Source organism: Hevea brasiliensis, chromosome 6 (assembly GCF_030052815.1).
Source record: "Hevea brasiliensis isolate MT/VB/25A 57/8 chromosome 6, ASM3005281v1, whole genome shotgun sequence".
Lineage (NCBI taxonomy): Eukaryota > Viridiplantae > Streptophyta > Magnoliopsida > Malpighiales > Euphorbiaceae > Hevea > Hevea brasiliensis.
In genome coordinates, this window is record NC_079498.1 from 104,584,401 (window position 1) to 104,604,096 (window position 19,696).

Genomic DNA, 19,696 nt, shown 5'->3' on the forward strand with positions numbered 1-19,696 from the left:
TGATAAAGGGGACTTTATATAGGTGAGGGGACTGCCCTAGAATGGGTAAAAAGGTGGAAGGTTCCAGAGAAAGTGAGGTAAAAAATCAGAGTAACGCAAATGCCACGTCAGCCATTTCCAGTAAAAATGACATAAGCTGAATCGGTTATGTCGCTGGTTGTGTAACAATCTGCCTGAATATCTGACGCTCGACACAACCTGCGACATAAGCTAAATTGGTTGTGCTGCAGGTTGTGTAACTCTTGGCCATTTTTTACTCAACTTCAAAAAATTTTACAATTCAACTCTAATCTCCTCCAAATGACTACTCTGATCAAAATACATCAAATTTCTCCAAATTTAACCTACAAAACAAATAAATTCCAAAAATTAAACTAAGAATTGTGAAAATTATAAAATTGACTAAATATATGCTAATATCTATAATAATAACTATGAACAAAGGTAAATTGTGTGCAAAAATTACACCTAAATGATGATCTAAAATGCATGCATCAATAATACACACAAAAGCTGAAGAACAAATATTCCATTTTCTCCACTAGATTGTAATGTAAAAGCATGTACCGTCCAGTCATAAAATGACCAACTTATTATGATATTAATCCGTTCAAGCACAATGATGCCACATGCATCAGCTTAAACCTTGTATAATCATCAGGTACATCAAGCATCAGACTCGCACCATTTCTGCAATGTAGGGATTCCGACTCCAATATTTTTCATGTCAAAGATATTGGCTGTTGCATTGAAATAGAAATCCAGGTTAATTGGTCACGAATGATCAAAATTTCAATGGATAAAATAGAAAGGTTATAAACTATCGAGGACAAATTGAAAGAACATCCACTTAACCAAGTATGCAGAATGGGAAAACACAAGGAAAATGTTTACTGATGCATCTAGTTCAAAGAGGGAGTGCAAATGGTTGAATAAGATGTGAAGAAATCATATTTTTATTTATCTTCTGAGCATAGAAATAAGCAATGCTGTGAAGATTATCAATGGGCAGATCTTATTTCCTCTGTAAAAACGTTAATGTTGTCTATGAAATGGTCCTGTAACTATCTAATATTATATCATAACCCAATTTTCCTTTCAGTTTCACATTGCTAAATATGTTGCATCTGCTTTATCCTTCTACAATTTTCCCATTTTAATGTTGCTTATAATATTTTCCCTGTGCATTAAATTCTGATGGCCATCAAGAGAAGATCAGAAATTCATATGCGGATTCAGAAATCTGAAGAAAGTAGCCAATTTAAAGATCTTAATGACTACAAAAATTATTTCACCTCAGCTGCCTTGATTCCACATGCTACTAGAAGAGATCAAAGTTTTTCCTGTGCACTAGCGACATCAACCCTTCTCAACCCTTCACGTATATAATACAAAATTCAAGATATCTACTCTCTACAAAAATCAAGATAATTACCCAATCACCAGAGCACCTTAGGTAATACTGTGAATGCATTTGAAAAGGCATATTTAAATTCTCCGTCACACATCACATGTTCATGTGCAACATCTTTTGAGTTCAAGATTTTAGCCTAATCATCTGAAGATACTTCAGCCACAAACTATTCACTCTCTTCCAATTCCTTCCAACAGCTAAAATAAGGTGAAGATATGCAACCAAGAAAAAGCTTTTTAACCAAAAGCTTTCTCCACCATCTTTCTCTATTAATAAAGACCATCTCTATCATATCTTATAAATTTGCTCAGGAAATAATAGCACATGTCAACAAACAAATCATATTAAAATTATCATTCTGTCAACATAGATGGTCCCCTTCATGATTATAGATTGGTTTTTTACTTCGAGGGAGCCTTTATAATGGTCAGATACATTTTTTTGTAGCAAGTCCAACTTGAAACCAGACCAAACCCAATACTACAATCAAGTTCAAAACCTTTCACATAAATTCAGGGTCACCTCTGGTGTGATTCAAGTCACATCATTTTCCAACTTTTTTCACTACAACACATTATAAACTGAAACTTCTCAGTCTATTTTTCACACAGAATTGCATGACCTCGTATTGTCATGCTCATACAGAAAGCTGACTGTGGGTTACTTATAAATCGTTTGTACTTGAAGAAGGAGTTGTACCAACTCAGAATAGATGAAGGTACTGATGTGAGGGATCATTTTAATATTTTTAATAAATTAATTACCCAATTGGCTAGTGTTGGTGTGAAGGTTGATGAAGAAGATAAAGCCCTCTTGCTTTTAACCTCTCTCCTACACTCTTATAAAAGCTTGATAACAGCTCTATCAGTTGGGAAGGAGACTTTGAAGCAGTTATCTTGGATGATGAAAAGTTCAAGAAGACAGGTAGTAATAATAAATGTGGATCTTTTGTTGCTAGTTCTAATCGTGGTAGAAGCAATTCACGTGGAAATAATTGGAGAAGGAATAGTAGATCGAGTTCCAGACCACGAGTAAACCATGAAGATAGAGAATGCTACTATTGTCATGAGAAGGGTCACATTCAATACCATTGTATGAAGACGAAGGAAGATCTTGTATAATTTAAACAATTCAAAAGGAGTCACGGAAAAGAAAAAGAAGAAACTGCTGCAATTGCAATAGATGATAATATTGATAGTGAATGTTTGAATGTGGATGATGATAAGGAAAAAGCAAAAGATCCATTACAAGATAAGTGGTTAATAGATTCTGCTTGCCCATTCCATATTTGCTTAAAGAATGAGTGGTTTGATGTGATTGAAGAAAAAAAGGAGAAAAATTGAAGTTAGCCAATGGGAACAAGATAAAAGTTGAAAGTATTGGAAGAGTGAAAATTAAGCTGCATGGTGATCAAGTAAAAGTATTCGATGAAGTGAGAAATGTTCCTAAATTTGAAAGGAACTTAATTTCCTTAGGTAAATTAGATTCTTTGGGTTATGGGTATTCGATTTATGGTGAAGTCATGAGAGTTAGCCAATGTGCTCTTGTGATCATGAAGGATTAGAAGATTGGTACAAAGAATCTCTACAAATTGAAAGAAAGCACATTGATTGGAAGAATGCAAGTGGAAGCAAGAGACAATATCAACAATCAAAAATGCAAGGAAGTAGAACCCAAGAAAAAATTAATTTTTGCAGAAATTGTGAATACTAATTTCATTTGACTTGGAGGTGGAGATTGTTAGAGTCCAAGTCCAATTGAAATTAGGAAGTATAATTAATTTAGGAAGCATAATTAGTTTAGAACGTTTAGTAAAATTTAAATTATGAAATTTAATAATTAGAGTCTTAAAAGGATTAGATTTTAGTGGCTTATAAATATGTAAAATTGTTTGGTCATTATATAGAATGTATTGCAGAGAGCCACAAAGTAAAGAGGTGTGTTGAATTCCGTGAGTTTTGTTTAAGTGATTTTAAGGGTGAGAAAAATAATTAGTGGTTGAAATTATTTTTCCTTAATAGTAATTTATTTAGTAGAGTAGTCTTACGCTGAATCACGTTAAATTTTGTGTTCTTTATTGTGTGTGTGTGGTTTTATACAACAATTACTGATCTTGGACAAGAAAATCCTACACAGTACAATGCAAAGCAACCTGTAATACAATGCACCATTCCCAATGCAGTAAATCATAGACATTAAACTAGATTTGAACAAAACCATCAACCATAGTCTTAATTTCATCTCTCCCACAGAAATTAAAAAATTATTCTCATCATACCCATGATTCTAAAAATATTGGGGGCCAACTTACATCAAGACAATCACATTTTCAGCATGCAAGTCAAATTCTTGAAAGTTTGAATTAAAGCAAAGGATAAATATCTGTGTAAATCAAGCCATACTCGTTTCAAATCTAAGAAAACATACCAACATGTACATCAGGTGTAGCAGCAGCTGTGGCATCAACAATAACAGAAACATTTGCGTAATCCAGTGCTACCGCATCAAAGACAGTCTGCCTGATGCAATTTGGAGTTTGAACACCTAAAGATGCAGCAAAGACTCGAATCACATGAACATCAACAATGCCTCATTATGTCATTCTATTTAAAAGGGTCATGAATCCTGAAATTGCACTTACCAACAATCACCAAACTCTTAATTCCCTCTGTCTGAAGAAATGAATGAAGATGGGTGTTAAAAAATGCACTGAAGCGTGTCTTCACCACCTTGTAATCCCTTTCTTTCATCGTAAGGCCATCAACCAGTTCTGCACCCTTGCTTCCCTTTGAGGCAGGACCCACTTTCCCGGCAGAGTACATATGCCGGCGAAAAAGTTCCACGTCTCTTCCTAGTGAATCATTTTCACGGACAACCTAAACCCACAAATTCTCATAACACACACAATCCACAAATACAGGGACTTATGAACTTGAGTTTTCCATCTAAAGTCCATCAGTAATAGGGGCACTAAACAGACAAAGCATACAAAGAGCAAAGCAAAATTAAAGAAATAATATTAGCTAAGCACAGAGTTTTGTTGCTTTTTTGGGACGCAATAGGCAACTAAGATATTACCTTCCAAAGCGCCCCAAAAACAAATTATATAATATTATCGTAATTCATGTCGGTTTATATCAAACAAATAAGAGTAAGACACAAGCAAATATGGTAGTTATTTCTTAAATAAAAACCGAGGTAATTATAAATATTTGTCTCTTATGCAGGCCATGAATTGTGCAAAAGGTAGTGTGGAAAAGCAGGGAAATTCAGGCCATGCTCCAGGTGTTGGACGTCAAAGAAAAAAATAACAAATAAATAAATTCACTTTAGGTCTACAGTGGACGTGAGGCCACTTGGAATTGCACGCAACCTGAGCTGGGCCATGTTATTCTCAATTTCCTGGTGTGCTTTAAGGAAATCAGAGCCTTACTGCAGCCCATAGTACCATGTTTTGTCCAGTATTCCTCGTGGACTTAGAGCCGCAATGGGCTTTCTCCATCTTGATGTCCCAAGCATTATAAATACCGATGTTTTTAAATCGGTTCGGTTATTAATATAAGAAAAACCAAAGGTAAAGAGTTTAAATTTTAGCTGAGCGTGATTAGAGTCTGGCTAATATATTATCAAATAAAAATTATAAAATTAATAATAATACTTTATTATAATTTATAATTTTATATATTTTATAAATAATTATTAAAATAAATATAGTTAAAATTTTAATATATAAATATATTTTAAAAATAATTTATTGGAAACTAATTTTTTATAATAAATTTATTCATATAAAAAATAAATGTTAATACATTAAAATTATATAACATAATAAAAAATTATATGCTTTTTATTGTCTAAAAAATAATTCAATTTAATATATTAATAAAATAAATTATTGACATGTAACGATTAGACTCCAATCCCTAGAGAAATTATCAATGATCATAAGCCTTACGGTTATATTATAAGCTTATATTATAGTGGCAGCTTTCATCTAACTAACAAAGCTGAAACTAGTTAACTGAAAATAACTCTTTAGCTCTTCTTTAGCTCGCTAGCTTGATAGAAACTTTACAAAGAAGAAGTGAGTTCCAGTTTCCCTTCCAATCTAAAGCAGTTGTAAGATCTTTCTATTTATTGTTTCTTTTCTGTTTTCTTTTGTTATTTTTGTTAATTTGTATTAGTGCGTGGTAAAGTGGCATTTATCTTTGTCTGTGTTTTAGCAGAAAGCTAAAGAGTTGTTTATTACTACAATCATATTTCATATTTCAGTATGTTATTCTTATTTAAATTCAATTTATTATAAATTCAAAAAATGAAATTTACTTATTAAATATGTGAATTTTATATATTTTTATTTTGAATTTAGATATAAATAAAAATTTTATTACAATAATATCAAACAAGCACAGCGTATTAATATTATATAAAATTTAATTTAAAATAATAAAATTTTCAAATTCTAAAAATATTATCTGTTAAATTTTACACATTTTAATCATTAAAATATTAAAATTGAAATATTAAATAATTTTTATAAATTATTACATCATACTAATTTAAAAAAACATTTAAACATGTTGATAAAATTTATTGTGATAGAACACGTTGGTAGGTTGGCACTGATCGATCGAGCTCTTCATATCTGGTCAGAGTCTGGCTGTGTACTTGTCTTGATCACAACAAACATGGAAGAATTCAGACGTTTCCTAGATCTGGGGCCAAACATGCAACATTATTAATTGATTATGCTTTAATTAGTCAACATTAATTGTTCCATGAATGATGGGTGCTTGCTTATCAATGTCTAATAGGACTTGCATTTGGTAATTAATGGTCTCAAATGACCACAGAAATTGAGAAATGAAAACTCCTCACCATTATCAATTATGAGCTCAATGTAATAGAGTGCACCATTTCATTACTTTGTCTCTCTAATTCCTTTTCACACTGATAAACTGAAAAGCATGTGGGTTAACTAAGTAACTTGATTAATCAGCAATTAAGACATCCCCCTCTTAATTATCGCATAATAGGTCACTATCCCATACATTGATTGATTTCCAATGAAGTAAAGAATAATCACAGGGATTTATTACACAGGCCGAAAGGAAAAGTTTGGTTGGCCGGGCATTCAAGCCAGCCCAAATGGCAAACTCTTCCTCTCCTCAAACATGTACAGCGGTACAGTACACATATGGGGGGTTCCCACTTGCAATGAAAACCCACATTCCATTAAGAATCAGGAATTAGTGATGGGAGATCTCAGCTTTGAATTTTCTTGTATCTTCAATACTAAGGATGATAAAAAGAAAACCTCTGTAAGCAAGCTAAATAAAATAAATAAATGGAAGAAAATGGGAAAGTGAAAGGTATGGATCTGGGCCGCTTCCCACATGGAGAACATTTTTTGTTAACATCAACCAAGAAAACAATCTTCCAAATTTCAATGTATCATATTCTAAACTTCAGAGGAATGAGAGTGATGAATAGTGCAAGAACATGATTTCCAGACTACTTGTTCTGCTGGGTTCGGTTTACTTCCTAAAGCACAGGCAGACAGCAGACCAAGGCACCAAAACGATCTGCCAGCCTCTGCAGTTTCAGGCAATGATGCTAATTCCTCCTCTGATCGCATTGTTCCAAAGCAAACACTACCTCATTTTTTAGTGGGCTCCATCATTCATCAATTGTTTGGTTCCAGTCTACTTGGCTCTCAACCATACAACATGACAGTGCTTATGAGGCCTATGGTACTCACATTCAATAATTATCTTGATAAGCATGTAACGAGAATGAAAGAGTTTTCAACATTATTCAGAACATGCAATGAACCTGAATAGTTCACTAGCAAGATGCCTATTATATCAAATTCAAAAGTATACAATGTTGAAACTGATTACTCGGTCCAGCAGCAACTCAATAATACAAACAAAAGTTGAAGAACAAATATTACATTGCATGTGTTTTCTCTGCTAGACTGCAATGTAAAAGCATGCACTATGCAGTAATAAAATGACCAACTAATTATGATATTAATCCGTTCAAGCACAATGCTGCCCATGCATCAGATAAAATGAAATACAAGGGCCACAAGAGAGCTTGAACCTTGTATAGTCGTCAAGTAGATCAAGCATCAGACTCGCTCCATTCCTGTAATGTTGGGATTTCAACTCCAATATTTTTCATGTCAAAGATATTGGCTGTTTCATCGAAATAGAAACCCAGGTTAAGTGGTCATGAATGCCAATGTTTTATACCCATTAAAATTTCAATGCACAAAATAAAAAGGTTATACACTATCAACGACAAATTGAAAGAACATCCACTTAGCCAAGTATGCAGAATGGGAAAACACTAGAAAAATGTTAACCAATGCATCTAGTTTCCAAAGAGGAGTGCAAATGGTTGAATAAGACATGGAGAAATCAATTTTTTTTTTAGGTTAAACTACAATTTAAACTTGAGGTTTGGCAAAACCTACAACTAAGTCTTGTCTTTTCAAAATCAAGCAATTTAATCCCTAATATTTGGCAAAACTTACAATTTAGAAAATCACAAGGACTAAATAGTATTACTATTTTGTTTATAATATAAAATCCTATAGACTAAATCCTTCAGTTAGAAAATATATAGAGTTAAAGGCATTTTGGTCATTTTGCTAACTTGGATGGAAAATTGGATAGAGTGACTAAATTATAGGTTTTGCCAAATATCTGGGATTAAATTGCTTGGTTTTGTCAAACCTTAGCGACTAAATTGTAATTTACCCTTTTATTTATCTTCTTAGCATAGAAATAAGGAATGCTGTAAAAATTATCAATGGGCAGATCTTATTTACTCTGTAATGGTGTTATGAGATTGGGGTTTTAATTAGGTTCCACTTCATCTTCAAGTATTTCAAGTCAGATACAAAACACTTGTCCTATAACTATCTAATATCATATCATGACCCAATTGTCCATTCTGTTTCACATTCCTAAATATGTTACATCTACTTTATCCTTCTACAATTTTCCCATTTTAATATTGCCTGATAATGTTTTCTCTGTGCATTGAATTCCAGTGGCCATCAAGAGAAGATCAGAAATTCATATGCAGATCCAAATCTGAAGAAAGCAGCCAATTTTAAAAGATCTTAATCTCCTCTACACAAATTATTTCACTTCAGCTGCCTTGATTCCACATACTACTATAAGAGATCAAAGTTGTTCCTGTGTGCTAACAACAACCCTTCCCAACCCTTCTCATATATAATACAAAATTCAAGTTATTTACGCAATCACCCAAACACCTTAGGTGATACTGTGAATGCATTTGAAAAGGCATATTAAATTCTCTGTCATCAGATATCACAAGTTCATGTGCAACATCTTTTGAGTTCAAGATTTCAGCCAAATCATCTGAAGATACTTCAGTCACAAACTATTCACTCTCTTCCAATTCCTTCCAACAGCTAAAATAAGGACAAGATATACATCTAATAAAAGCATTTTAAGCAAAAGTTTTCTCCACCAGCTTTCTCTCTTAATAAAGACCATCTCTATCATATCTTATAAATTGGCTCTAGGAAAGCATGATAATAGCACATGTCAACAACAAATCAGATTTACATTATCAATCTGTCAACATAGATGATGCACTTCATGATTATGGATCAGTTGTTTACTTTGATGGAGCCTTTATATATGGTCAGGTATTTTTTTTTGTAGCAAGTCTAACTTGAAGCTGGACCAAACTTAATACTACAATCAAGTTCAAAACCTTTCACATAAATTCAGGATCACCTCTGGAGTGATTAAAGTCACATTGTCTTCCAACTTTTTGGCTAAAACACATTATAAACTGAAACTTCTCAGTCCATGTTTCACAAACACAGAATAACATGACCTGTACTGTCATGCTTAAACAGAAAGCTGACTGTGGGTATCGTTTTATTGATCTTTACCTCAAAACTGCAAACAAACTGTAATAATGAGAAAATAAAATCTCCTAGATATTCTACTGCCTACTGAAATTCATTGGACCATTATTGATTTTGGACGAAAATCCTACACGGTACAACGCAAAGCAACAGGTAATGCAGTAAATCATAGATATTAAACTAGAAATGAACAAAGCCGTCAACCTTAGTCTTAATTTTTAGTCTCAATTTCATCTTTCTCACAGAAATTAGAAAATTATTCTCATACCCGTCATTCTGAAAATATTGGGAGCCAAATTACAATATCAGCATGCAAGTCAAATTTTTGAAAGTTTGAATTAAAACAAAGGATCAATATCTGTGCAAATCAAGTGTATATCAAACCATACTCATTTCAAATCTAAGAATACATACCAACATGTACATCAGGTGTAGCAGCAGCTGTGGCATCAACAATAACAGAAACATTAGCGTAATCCAGTGCTACTGCATCAAAGACGGTCTGCCTGATGCAATTTGGAGTTTGAACACCTAAAGATGCAGCAAAGACTTGAATCACATGAACATCAACAATGCCTCATTATGTCATTCTATTTAAAAGGGTCATGAATCCTGAAATTGCACTTACCAACAATCACCAAACTCTTAATTCCCTCTGTCTGAAGAAATGAATGAAGATGGGTGTTAAAAAATGCACTGAAGCGTGTCTTCACCACCTTGTAATCCCTTTCTTTCATCACAAGGCCATCAACCAGTTCTGCACCTTTGCTTCCCTTAGAGGTAGGACCCACTTTCCCGGCAGAGTACAAATGCTGGCGAAAAAGTTCGACGTCTCTTCCCAGCGAATCATGTTCTCGGACAACCTAAACCCACAAAGTCCTATAACACTCACCATCCATAAATACAGAGGACTGTGAACTTGAATTTTCCAACTAATATCCATCAGTAACAGATTAGAATTATCTTTCTACAAAATCAAGCAGAGTACTAAACAGAAAAAGTATACAAAAAGCAAAGCAAAATTAAAGAAATAATCTTAGGTAATTACACACAGTTTTCTTGCCTTTTCGGGACACAATACGCAAGTAAGATATTACCTTCCAAAAAAGGGGGTCCTCCAAATCACTAACTCAACAGTCCCTAAATTCTTCTGTGTCCAATTTCCTACTTACATAACATATATCTCCCTAATTATATCCTCAAGGTAGGCCCCAAATTTTCCGAGATTCCTATTTGTTACAACAGTCCCTCAACATTTATTGCAAAAAGAAACAGCACACTACCTAAGTGGATGAAAATTGGTGAAGCTTGGCAATACCATTTCTTACTAGAAATCCCTTCACTTTTCCATGGCAACTTAAAATTCCCAAGAATCATAACTTACCCAGGAAACAAACAGAGTTTATAAGAGATAGAAAACTGAATTGATTTTGTTACAATCAATATAAAACAGAAGTAGAAGGTTACCCAGACTACAAGAACGCCACGCTGCCTAGCGATTTCAACTACCTTTATCACATTTGGGACAATGGCTTTCCCTCCATCGACTCTCATCAACCCATCCTCACGGATAAAATCATTCTAAAATACACAAAATCCAGAACCAAATCAAGTAAAATTTCATATGCAACTACACACATGCATATAAAGATTCCGAGAGTGAGAAACAGACCTGCATGTCAATGACTAAGAGAGCAGTCTGCTTCCATTTATCTGCCATTTTACTCTCAAATTTTGCAACACCTGCTCAAAGTCTGAAACTTTACAAGGGAGGAGTGAATACCAGTTTCCCTTCCAATCTAAAGCTGTTATAAGATTAAAGATTTTTCAATTCATTGTCTCTTTTCTGTTCTACTCTGTTATTTTTATTAATTTTATAAGTTTGCAGCCAAGTGGCATTTGTCTTTCTCCGTCTGTGTTTTAGCAGAAAGCCAGGGAGTTGTTGATTACTGCGTGAGTATCCAATCATGTTTTAACTTTGATCTAATTTCTTAATTATTACAGATTTGGTTAGAAAATCCCATGTTCTGGAAGGAAAGGAATTAATTATAATATAAAAATTGAAGGGAATTGGATTTTTTTTTTTAAGAAAATAATAAATTTTAGGATTGTAACACTAAATAAAATTCTCTTGAAAATTAGCTTCTTGCTATTGATGATTTTGCATATGTAGTCTATTAATATTATGTGAAAATTAATTTAAAATAATAGTTTTATCAAATTTTAAAGACAAATTACATAATACATCTAAATTATATGCTTCTTTGTTCATATAAATATGATTTCAGTTTTTATAATTTATAAAATAACTTACACATTTATGTCATTGGAAACTATATGCAAACAATACTAAAATTTAATATTTCAAATGCATGTAATAATTTTTAATTCAGAGATATAAACTTATTAAAATAAAAAAATATATATTATTAAATTAAAATTTATTATTAAAATAATAATTATTCTAAACTCTCAATAAAATTATGAAAATATTTACTATGAAAAATTCAAATTCAAGATACCCATATATACCATCTATTTTTCATCTTTTTAAAATATATGAAAAGCTAATAAATTAAGTTAAGCTTGATTGACTGTTATTTTAATTATTTTTTTATTGCTAAATTTATGTTTAATACTCAATTTCAATTTATGTACTTATCATGAATGTTTGATTTAGTTAATTTTTAATTTTTTTCTCTAAATTAATTCACAAATTTTAATTTAAGGTTAATTTAGTTTAAAAATTAAATTTTTTATTTTTGAGATAAATTAAAAAATAAAAAATTTAGCCAAAAATAGGATATTAAATTTCTTTATTTTTTATTTAAATCAATAAATTAAAAAATTTAACTTAGAAATTTTTTTTTTCTTTAATTAAGATTAAATTGAAAATTTTAAATTAATTTAAATAAAAAATTCAAAATGATTTAAATTCATCATCTCCAATACATTTAACCAATTAAATTATTAGATGCTTTTAATGGTGGGCCAAAATAAACATTATGTTATCATAGATTTGAAAAGCTTAGCTTAGAAATCATTCTTCAAATGTAATTAGAGAGCTTCCTTTGCAGCTTCAAAATTGATTTACGAAATTGCCCCTCAATTAACATGTTTATTTCTTTATTTAGTTTTATTTTTTCTTTTCTCCTTTTATTACAAACCCACTAATTATATTGTTGGTATAACGTTGTTTAACAGATCGTATGTATTGTTTGATAATGCAAATCAAAGAGCTAAGGAAAACTCATAAATTATTTATAATATAATTTGTGAAGTTGATATTTAATTTGTAGGATTCCATTAAAGGATCTCAAGACCAAAATCATATGTACCAGTCTGTCTTTAGTAGGGCAAATCTAGTGGATAATCTATGTTATTAGCACAAAGGCAAAATCTCAAACTTTTAAGATATTAATGTTTGGAATGAAAGACATTAATTAGATTTGATACAAAATGGGTAACATTATGATTAGAATTATGATTTGGTGTAATAAAAATTTCAGGCTTGAAATCATTGAAGTAAGGGTAAAAGTTTATAACTTAGAACACAATTAATACTCCCATGAATTATGTAACCTCAACCTTAACGATGGTAATAAGCTTTTGGAACATCAATAAATGTAACTTTGAACATAGGAGCATGCTTGTGTTAATTTTCTCCTTTAATGACTAAAGATAGAAGCCATAATTAGAAAGCACTTTCTGTTTTATAATCTAATATATTTATATTATAATGTAGAAATAAGGAAGAATTTTTTTAATTTTTTAATTATTTCTTAGGTGGCTTAATATTGAATTAAATTAATAAGTCGGTTTTAATTTGAAGATTAACTCCTACAGAAAAGAATTGATTAGTTTTAATAAATTTAATAAGGGTAAATTAATATTTAGTCCTTATATTTTAATAAAATTAATTATTTAGTCCATATATTTTGAAAAATATATTATTTAGTCCATGTATTTTGCTTCTGTTAAATTGGTTAGTCCATTGGTCAATTTTTTTTATTAGTCAATACTACTCAAATTACTATTTAGTTTCTATATTTTAGTAAAATTAATTAATTAATTCTTTTATTTTGAAAAAATACATTAGTTAATTTGACTCTGTTAACTATTTTGTCCCATAATTATCTTTTATACCGAAATTATTATAATATTTTTCTCCTTATTTCTCTCTTTTCATATTTTTTCTCATCTACACTCGCACAATTTTCCCTCTCATTTTCTCTTTATTTTTATTTGTTGATAAAAACTGGACAAGTTATCTACATAAAAAAGTTAATCAATTTTCTTAAATTTATAAAATAATTCAGAAAAATTATTTTCTACTAGAGAAAACATAAAAATAATATCTAAAAAATTAAAAATTATATATATATATAAAATAAAGAGACTTACTAGTAGTATTTTTTAAAATATAAAGTTTAACTAATTAATTTTCTTAAAATAAAGGGACTAAATAGTAAGTTGAATAAAATGAATAACAGAAAAACCTAAATAATTTAACGAAAGTAAAATATTGAGGTTAAATAGTATATTTTTCAAAATAAATGAATTAAATAATTAATTTCATTGCAATATAAAATCTAAATAGTAATTTTTCTATTTATTAACAAGTGATATACTCAAGATTTAAAAATAAATGACATTATAAATAATAAATTAAAAAATATAACATTTTAATCAAAATATAAAAACAATATATATTAAATACCAAAATTATTTGGCTGACAGTTTAAAAAAAGTTTATAATTCTTTTTTTTTAATTAATTTTAAGTATTCAATTATCACGTTAACAATTTTAGGACTCAGAATTCAGATAAAATATTTCTAACAATAAAGATTCTGAAAATTAAATTTCTAAAAAACATAGAAATTAGCTTAACACCATTTCTCAACCACTTATTAGTAAAAAGAAAGTTTATAATTTAATGAAAGAGGAAAAATGGGAAATAAGTAATAGTTAGTAAGAGTATGATGTAATATATAGGTAAGGGTGACGAGTGAAGACACGTGTCAGAGTGAGAGGGAAAGGATGTGTGGCTCCCTAGCACTTGAGTGCAACTAAAAAGTGATCTAAAAAGGCCCGAGAATGGGGTCCGTATAAGCATATTCGGGTCAGGCACCCCACATGCCTTTTTTTTTCTTTAAAAAAGAGATTTTTTTTTTTTTTTGCAGAGAGATATGTATAGTTGAAGAACAAATATGGATTGCTATAATGAGTAGTAGTAAAAAGTTGCCTTTAATTAAGAAGAAAAGGAATGTTCATACAATTTTTTATTTTTATTTTTTTAAAAAAATTTTCTCTTTTATGAACTGTATGCATTAAAAGGTATAAAACAGTACAATATTATTTTGTTGTTGTGTTGTTGCAGAGTTATCATTGTTTGGATGAATAATATATATATATATATATATATATATATATATATAAGCTTTTGATTTAAATAAATAAAAAATCATTAAAAATTTTAATTTATTAAGTCTAGCTGTTCTTTTAGTGCCTTGTTCTTCCCATGACGATGGTGGTGCAAGGAACCATGAGCTTTGAACTCAAACCTTCTTCACTATAGCCAAACAGATTGAGCAAATGGGCATGGTTTAATCTTGATAATAGATCAAGCTCAGTGTGGAGTTCTTTCGAGTTTTGCTTAACAACAACTACAGTTCTATTCTTCAATACCCCCTTTATAAACACATGGAAAACTTCCTTTCCCCACCAAGGATTCTTCTTTGAATCCATTGGTGGCTCTGGCTCTCTCAAGGTCCTCGTAAGACACGAAGTGATTTCTGTTCTTCCTTTGAAGTTAATTACAGACACGGTGGTTTCTTTATTTTTCTTTGCAAATCTAATTCTTTTTCTTTTCCTTTTTGATAGTTAAAAAAGAAAGTTTGAAAAAATAATCAACATTAAAAAGATAACAATAAACGTGCATTAATTAACATCCAAGATGATCTTTCTTCTAACATTTGCAGCTGATGATTTTCTACAATCACCAAGAAATTGTTGAAAATAAAGGAAATTTCTGATAAATATATTTAATCCCTTTGTACTAAATTAATTAAATAATATATTTAATTTTTCTTATTTCCTCTAGCTAGTTTGATTATCGCCTTGTGGTGCGACAAATAATTAATTGTTGTTAGAGGATTTTCCAAAGACCTGCATGCTATAAAATATCTAATTCGAGTCTTAATAAAAGCCTATTGTATATTTAAAAAAAATTAAACATAAATCGAAGGAAAAAGTAGAGATTTTTTTTACCTTTTTTTTTTATAAGCAAAAGGCCAGTTACAATTGAGAGAAAGATGGAGATACATTCTTTCCTTTGCTAATAGGAGAAGAAAGAATGCTAACACTCCTGGATAAGCATCTTGCAATTAACAAAACTACGTACTAATCAATCGAAAAGCTTCACACACATGAAGCTCTATAAGATAGAGAAATTAAGGAAAAATCAACAGATACAAGATCATTATCTTAATTAAGTTAAAGGGTACAATGAACGATAATTTGGGCACCTTCCAATCTTTAGAATGCATAGCATCATGAGCAATCAGCCTTAGATTGTTGCAGAGTGACTGCTCATGATGTTATATCATTCAATCTCAAAGCTTCAAACTCATCAAAATGCCACAGATAATTTCAAAACCCCCCGCCGCCGATCGCCGGAGCCCAATAGTCAGCACCATTATCACTTCCAACATGCTGAGTGCAAGACACAGGAACCAAGCACAGCCCTCTGCTCCTCAAGTCCTTTGGCATTTCATGGCTATCCTGATACATTTATGATAAAGGTATCAATACCCTTCTCTTATAAACCTAATTAATTCCTACCAATGATCTAATTTGAAAGTGCATAATATAATATAGTAGAGCCATGATGAGGATGAGGATAATGATGATTGTAAAGTAATAATGTATAAAAGAAAAAGTATAAATGTATATATATATACACACACACACTAAAGAATAATAATAAGTCCAATGAAGGAGAAAACGAAGTTAGTGTACAAAAACTATAAAGATACTGCACAAAGAAAAACAAGATCAGTACCTGCAGGTTAGAACCTCCTTTTCTTTTCAGGCAGATGTCGTTCAACAACTAAGTGAAAAATGAAAAGGAGGGGAAAGAAAAGAAAAAAGTATTAGTGATTTTCTTTTTAATCTTTTTCTCAAAACCCTTTTTTTTTAGTCCCAAAATTATGCTTTTAATTAATTTTCAATTAGGTAAAGTTGTGCATAAAGCTGAGAACCTTGTTCTTGCCTATATATATATATATATATATATATATATTCTTTATGCACAGTAACATAGTTAATGCATATATTCAAAAGAAAGACTTTCTAGTTCTTTTTAGATACATAGTGATGGATCCAATAAAGCATACCTGACCTGGGTCTTCAGGAAACACGGAATTTCTTTCTCCTTGAACCTAACAAAAAATTCCTTTTTTTTTAATACGGTAAGCCACACACACACATGGGCTAAACTAGTACATGTGCATACTCATCAGAGGGGAAAGAGAGAGAGGGGAAATCTTGGTCTTGCATTGGGAAAGGAGGAAAGGGTATATATATATATGTAAGAGGGTACTTACAGACTGTTGGTTCCTCATGTTTGACGATGAAGAGCCCAAGTAAGGGGAGCTAAGGGCCTGCAAAATTGAAAGGAGGGAAAAAAGAATAAGATTGATGACTTCCACAACTAAAGAATTAATGATTAGAAAAAGCATGCATAATTGAGCACTTTAACTGCATGCTTCTCACTGATTCAGAGTTGGTTGCAGAGAGCATAAAAAATGTGAAAGAAACATCACCTCAATTTGACCCTGAAGGAATCTGATATATCCAATAGCTTCTAACAAGACGGAAGCTGTGTCAGTCTGCAAAAGAGGAACACATCATCCACACCCCAATTCTTCTTTTTGATCTTCTTTAATGTCAAAAAGAGAGAGCCAAAAGAGTAAAGATAAAAAGCACACAGAGAGCTTTGATGAGTGAAAAAATAAATCTTTAAAAAAATGGCTTTATGCGCTTTATCATAGAAAGAAAGAAAGAAAGAAATTAAGGGTAAAAAAAAAATACCGCTGCTTATTTATTATTCTTTTCTGTTCAGAGATTGTAAACGAAGAAGTAGAGGTTTTACCTTTCCAAATGGGGAAACTAGCTGGTGAAGAGCTGTGATTCTATCACCCAATTTCTCCTTCCTCACCTGTCTCAGTGGATAGTAAGTTATTGAGCACCGGGATTTGTTAAAACTTTATCATATTTTAATTTAATAGATAAAACATAGCAGTAAGAATCACACAAGCCTATAGGAATAGACGATCAAGAAAGACATTATACTAACACGGACACAGGCAGGGCGCACACCCACGCTCATAAAGAAAGATGGAGAGAGAGAGAGAGAGAGAGAAGCTGCTATTACCTTTAGAGGTGGTTGGGTTGAAGACTGCTGAACCCTAGGCTTCTTGCACATTCCACCTGTGACTGTACTATTGCACTATACATCAAAGAAAGCAAAAAGGAAAGAATATGAGAAACCCCCGATGAACAAACTCGCTTGACAATTCATGTCATGAAATTTCTCATTGAACACAGAAAAGAATGGAGAATTGCTCTCTCTCTCTCTCTCTCTCTCACTTACCATAGATGATTGATCTGGATGTTGATTCCTCACATCAGGTTTGTTATAAGAGAAGTCCAGTATATTACTACTTAGAGTTGTAACACAAGACTTAGGAGAAGATACTGGCATGACTTGTGACCAAGTAGGCCTGGGCGGCTGAAATTCTTCGTCTCCATGACCGTACAAATTGCTATTTTGAGGAATTTCTTGTTTTACATCAGCAACTACAGGAACCCTTGAATATGGATTCAAGATTTGGTCTTCCCAATTCTCTAACTTTTTGGGTTGAAAGTGACTCAGGCCAAACCTGCCTTCTTCTTCTCCTGACAAACCACCCCTGAAAAAAAAAAAAAAAAAAAAACCTCCAAGTTAACAATAAGCCCCGCCAACATTTTTGTTAATTGCAAAAGTTGAAAACCCAAGTCCTAATATATATATATATATATATATATATATATATATATATGGGGTATTACGCAAGATACATAGTGGATATTCAGAGAGAGGGAAACAATAAAGCTCATACAATTTGCCATAGCTTTGAATTTTGATGGAAAGAAGGGAGAAAATAAATTGAAGTATTTACTGAATAAAAGAAGATATATATGTGGTGGATAGTGCGACTGTTAGAAAATAAATTAAAATATGATCTGTAGATCAGTAACTAAACAAACTCTGTGAATCAAGTACAGCATGTTAGCTTATAAAAAAAAAAAAAGTACAGCATGTTAAATACATATAATAAGAAGTGAACTTGAGAGAGGGATATATACAAAAGTAGTTGGCTCCATGACTGAGGAAGCTCTTGGTTATCAGTCAAAGAATTGAAAGGAAGTGAAGAAGAAGATCCGAGGACATATTGGGAAGGGAAGAGAGCTGGAGAAGGAGATGAAGATAACAAAGCAGAAGGCTGCTGTGATGGTGGATGCATGCTCCACCGGCTAGGGTTTCCTGCCATCATTAGCTTGGCACTGATGGGCAAGCTCTCTGCAAAAATAAAAAATTAAAAAAAAAAAAAAAACACTCATACACACACTCCAATTCCTGCCTTCACAAAAGAAGCATATAAAAAAATACAGTTTCTTTTTTCCCTTCACTTTCTTTCACTTCGACATATGTCCTTGTTTATGCACCCTTACAAGCCCTTTGATAAAGCTATCAAAGTCCTATTTGCTTTCCCAGATGAGGTTGAAGAAACTTTGAGTCCATTTGCTCAAAGGATTTTTATAGAGATGTGGGGTTAAATGAACTTTGCATATGTTTCCTTCTCTTTCCTTCTTCTCATTTATTTAGTAGTCTTTTTTATACTTTGCTTTTGCTTTATTATAAAGTGGGGTAAGAAAAAAGCTGGTGGGCAATGTTTTCAGTCCATAAACTAATGGTTATATGGAAGCTTATATAACTTGTTTCCTTGATTTGAGGTGGTATATCGGGATTGTTTTTGAATTAAGAATTAGGGTTAGGGTAGGATTTAAGGTATAATTTATATACAGTATTAATTTGTCTATTTCACATTATCATGCTTTCTCTTTTCTAGTGCAATAATTCAACTTAGCAAACAGAAATACTGAATCTATGTAGGTTTTAGCCCTAAAATTTCTGAGTAATAGAAAAGATTTTATAATTAGCAAAAGAAAACTCCCATACCCTCACACCAATTATATATGCACTATTTCAATCTTATTATATATATATATATATATATATATATATATATAT

At 31.5% G+C, this 19,696-nt stretch overlaps 3 protein-coding genes across 7 annotated transcripts; all 3 read right to left on the minus strand.

The window, feature by feature from the left end:
* Positions 1-512: 512 nt before the first annotated feature.
* Positions 513-4,330, minus strand: LOC110670712 (probable inactive nicotinamidase At3g16190). The gene is made up of 3 exons (XM_058149004.1): positions 4,056-4,330; positions 3,842-3,958; positions 513-740 (listed from the first exon to the last, which is right to left on the minus strand). The coding sequence occupies exons 1-3, from the start codon at positions 4,234-4,236 to the stop codon at positions 667-669; spliced, it is 372 nt and encodes a 123-aa protein (XP_058004987.1). The 5' UTR covers positions 4,237-4,330; the 3' UTR covers positions 513-666.
* Positions 4,331-7,227: 2,897 nt separating this feature from the next.
* LOC110670711 (probable inactive nicotinamidase At3g16190) lies at positions 7,228-11,248 on the minus strand. Of its 4 annotated transcripts, none has more exons than XM_021832860.2 (5): positions 11,011-11,248; positions 10,806-10,919; positions 9,967-10,201; positions 9,753-9,869; positions 7,228-7,617 (listed from the first exon to the last, which is right to left on the minus strand). In XM_021832860.2, the coding sequence occupies exons 1-5, from the start codon at positions 11,056-11,058 to the stop codon at positions 7,544-7,546; spliced, it is 588 nt and encodes a 195-aa protein (XP_021688552.2). In that variant the 5' UTR covers positions 11,059-11,248; the 3' UTR covers positions 7,228-7,543. The 4 variants fall into 4 exon arrangements, with proteins under 4 accessions (XP_021688552.2, XP_021688553.2, XP_021688551.2 ...); XM_021832861.2 differs by having other exon boundaries at positions 9,753-9,887; positions 10,848-10,919; positions 11,011-11,235; XM_021832859.2 differs by having other exon boundaries at positions 9,753-9,887; positions 11,011-11,225.
* Positions 11,249-15,576: 4,328 nt separating this feature from the next.
* Positions 15,577-19,352, minus strand: LOC110670710 (transcription factor bHLH68). Of its 2 annotated transcripts, XM_021832857.2 has the most exons (9): positions 18,751-19,348; positions 17,996-18,314; positions 17,777-17,851; positions 17,495-17,560; positions 17,166-17,231; positions 16,947-17,003; positions 16,737-16,781; positions 16,403-16,450; positions 15,577-16,122 (listed from the first exon to the last, which is right to left on the minus strand). In XM_021832857.2, the coding sequence occupies exons 1-9, from the start codon at positions 18,936-18,938 to the stop codon at positions 15,991-15,993; spliced, it is 996 nt and encodes a 331-aa protein (XP_021688549.1). In that variant the 5' UTR covers positions 18,939-19,348; the 3' UTR covers positions 15,577-15,990. The 2 variants fall into 2 exon arrangements, with proteins under 2 accessions (XP_021688549.1, XP_021688550.1); XM_021832858.2 differs by lacking the exon at positions 16,403-16,450 and having other exon boundaries at positions 18,751-19,352.
* Between the last annotated feature and the right edge of the window lie 344 nt (positions 19,353-19,696).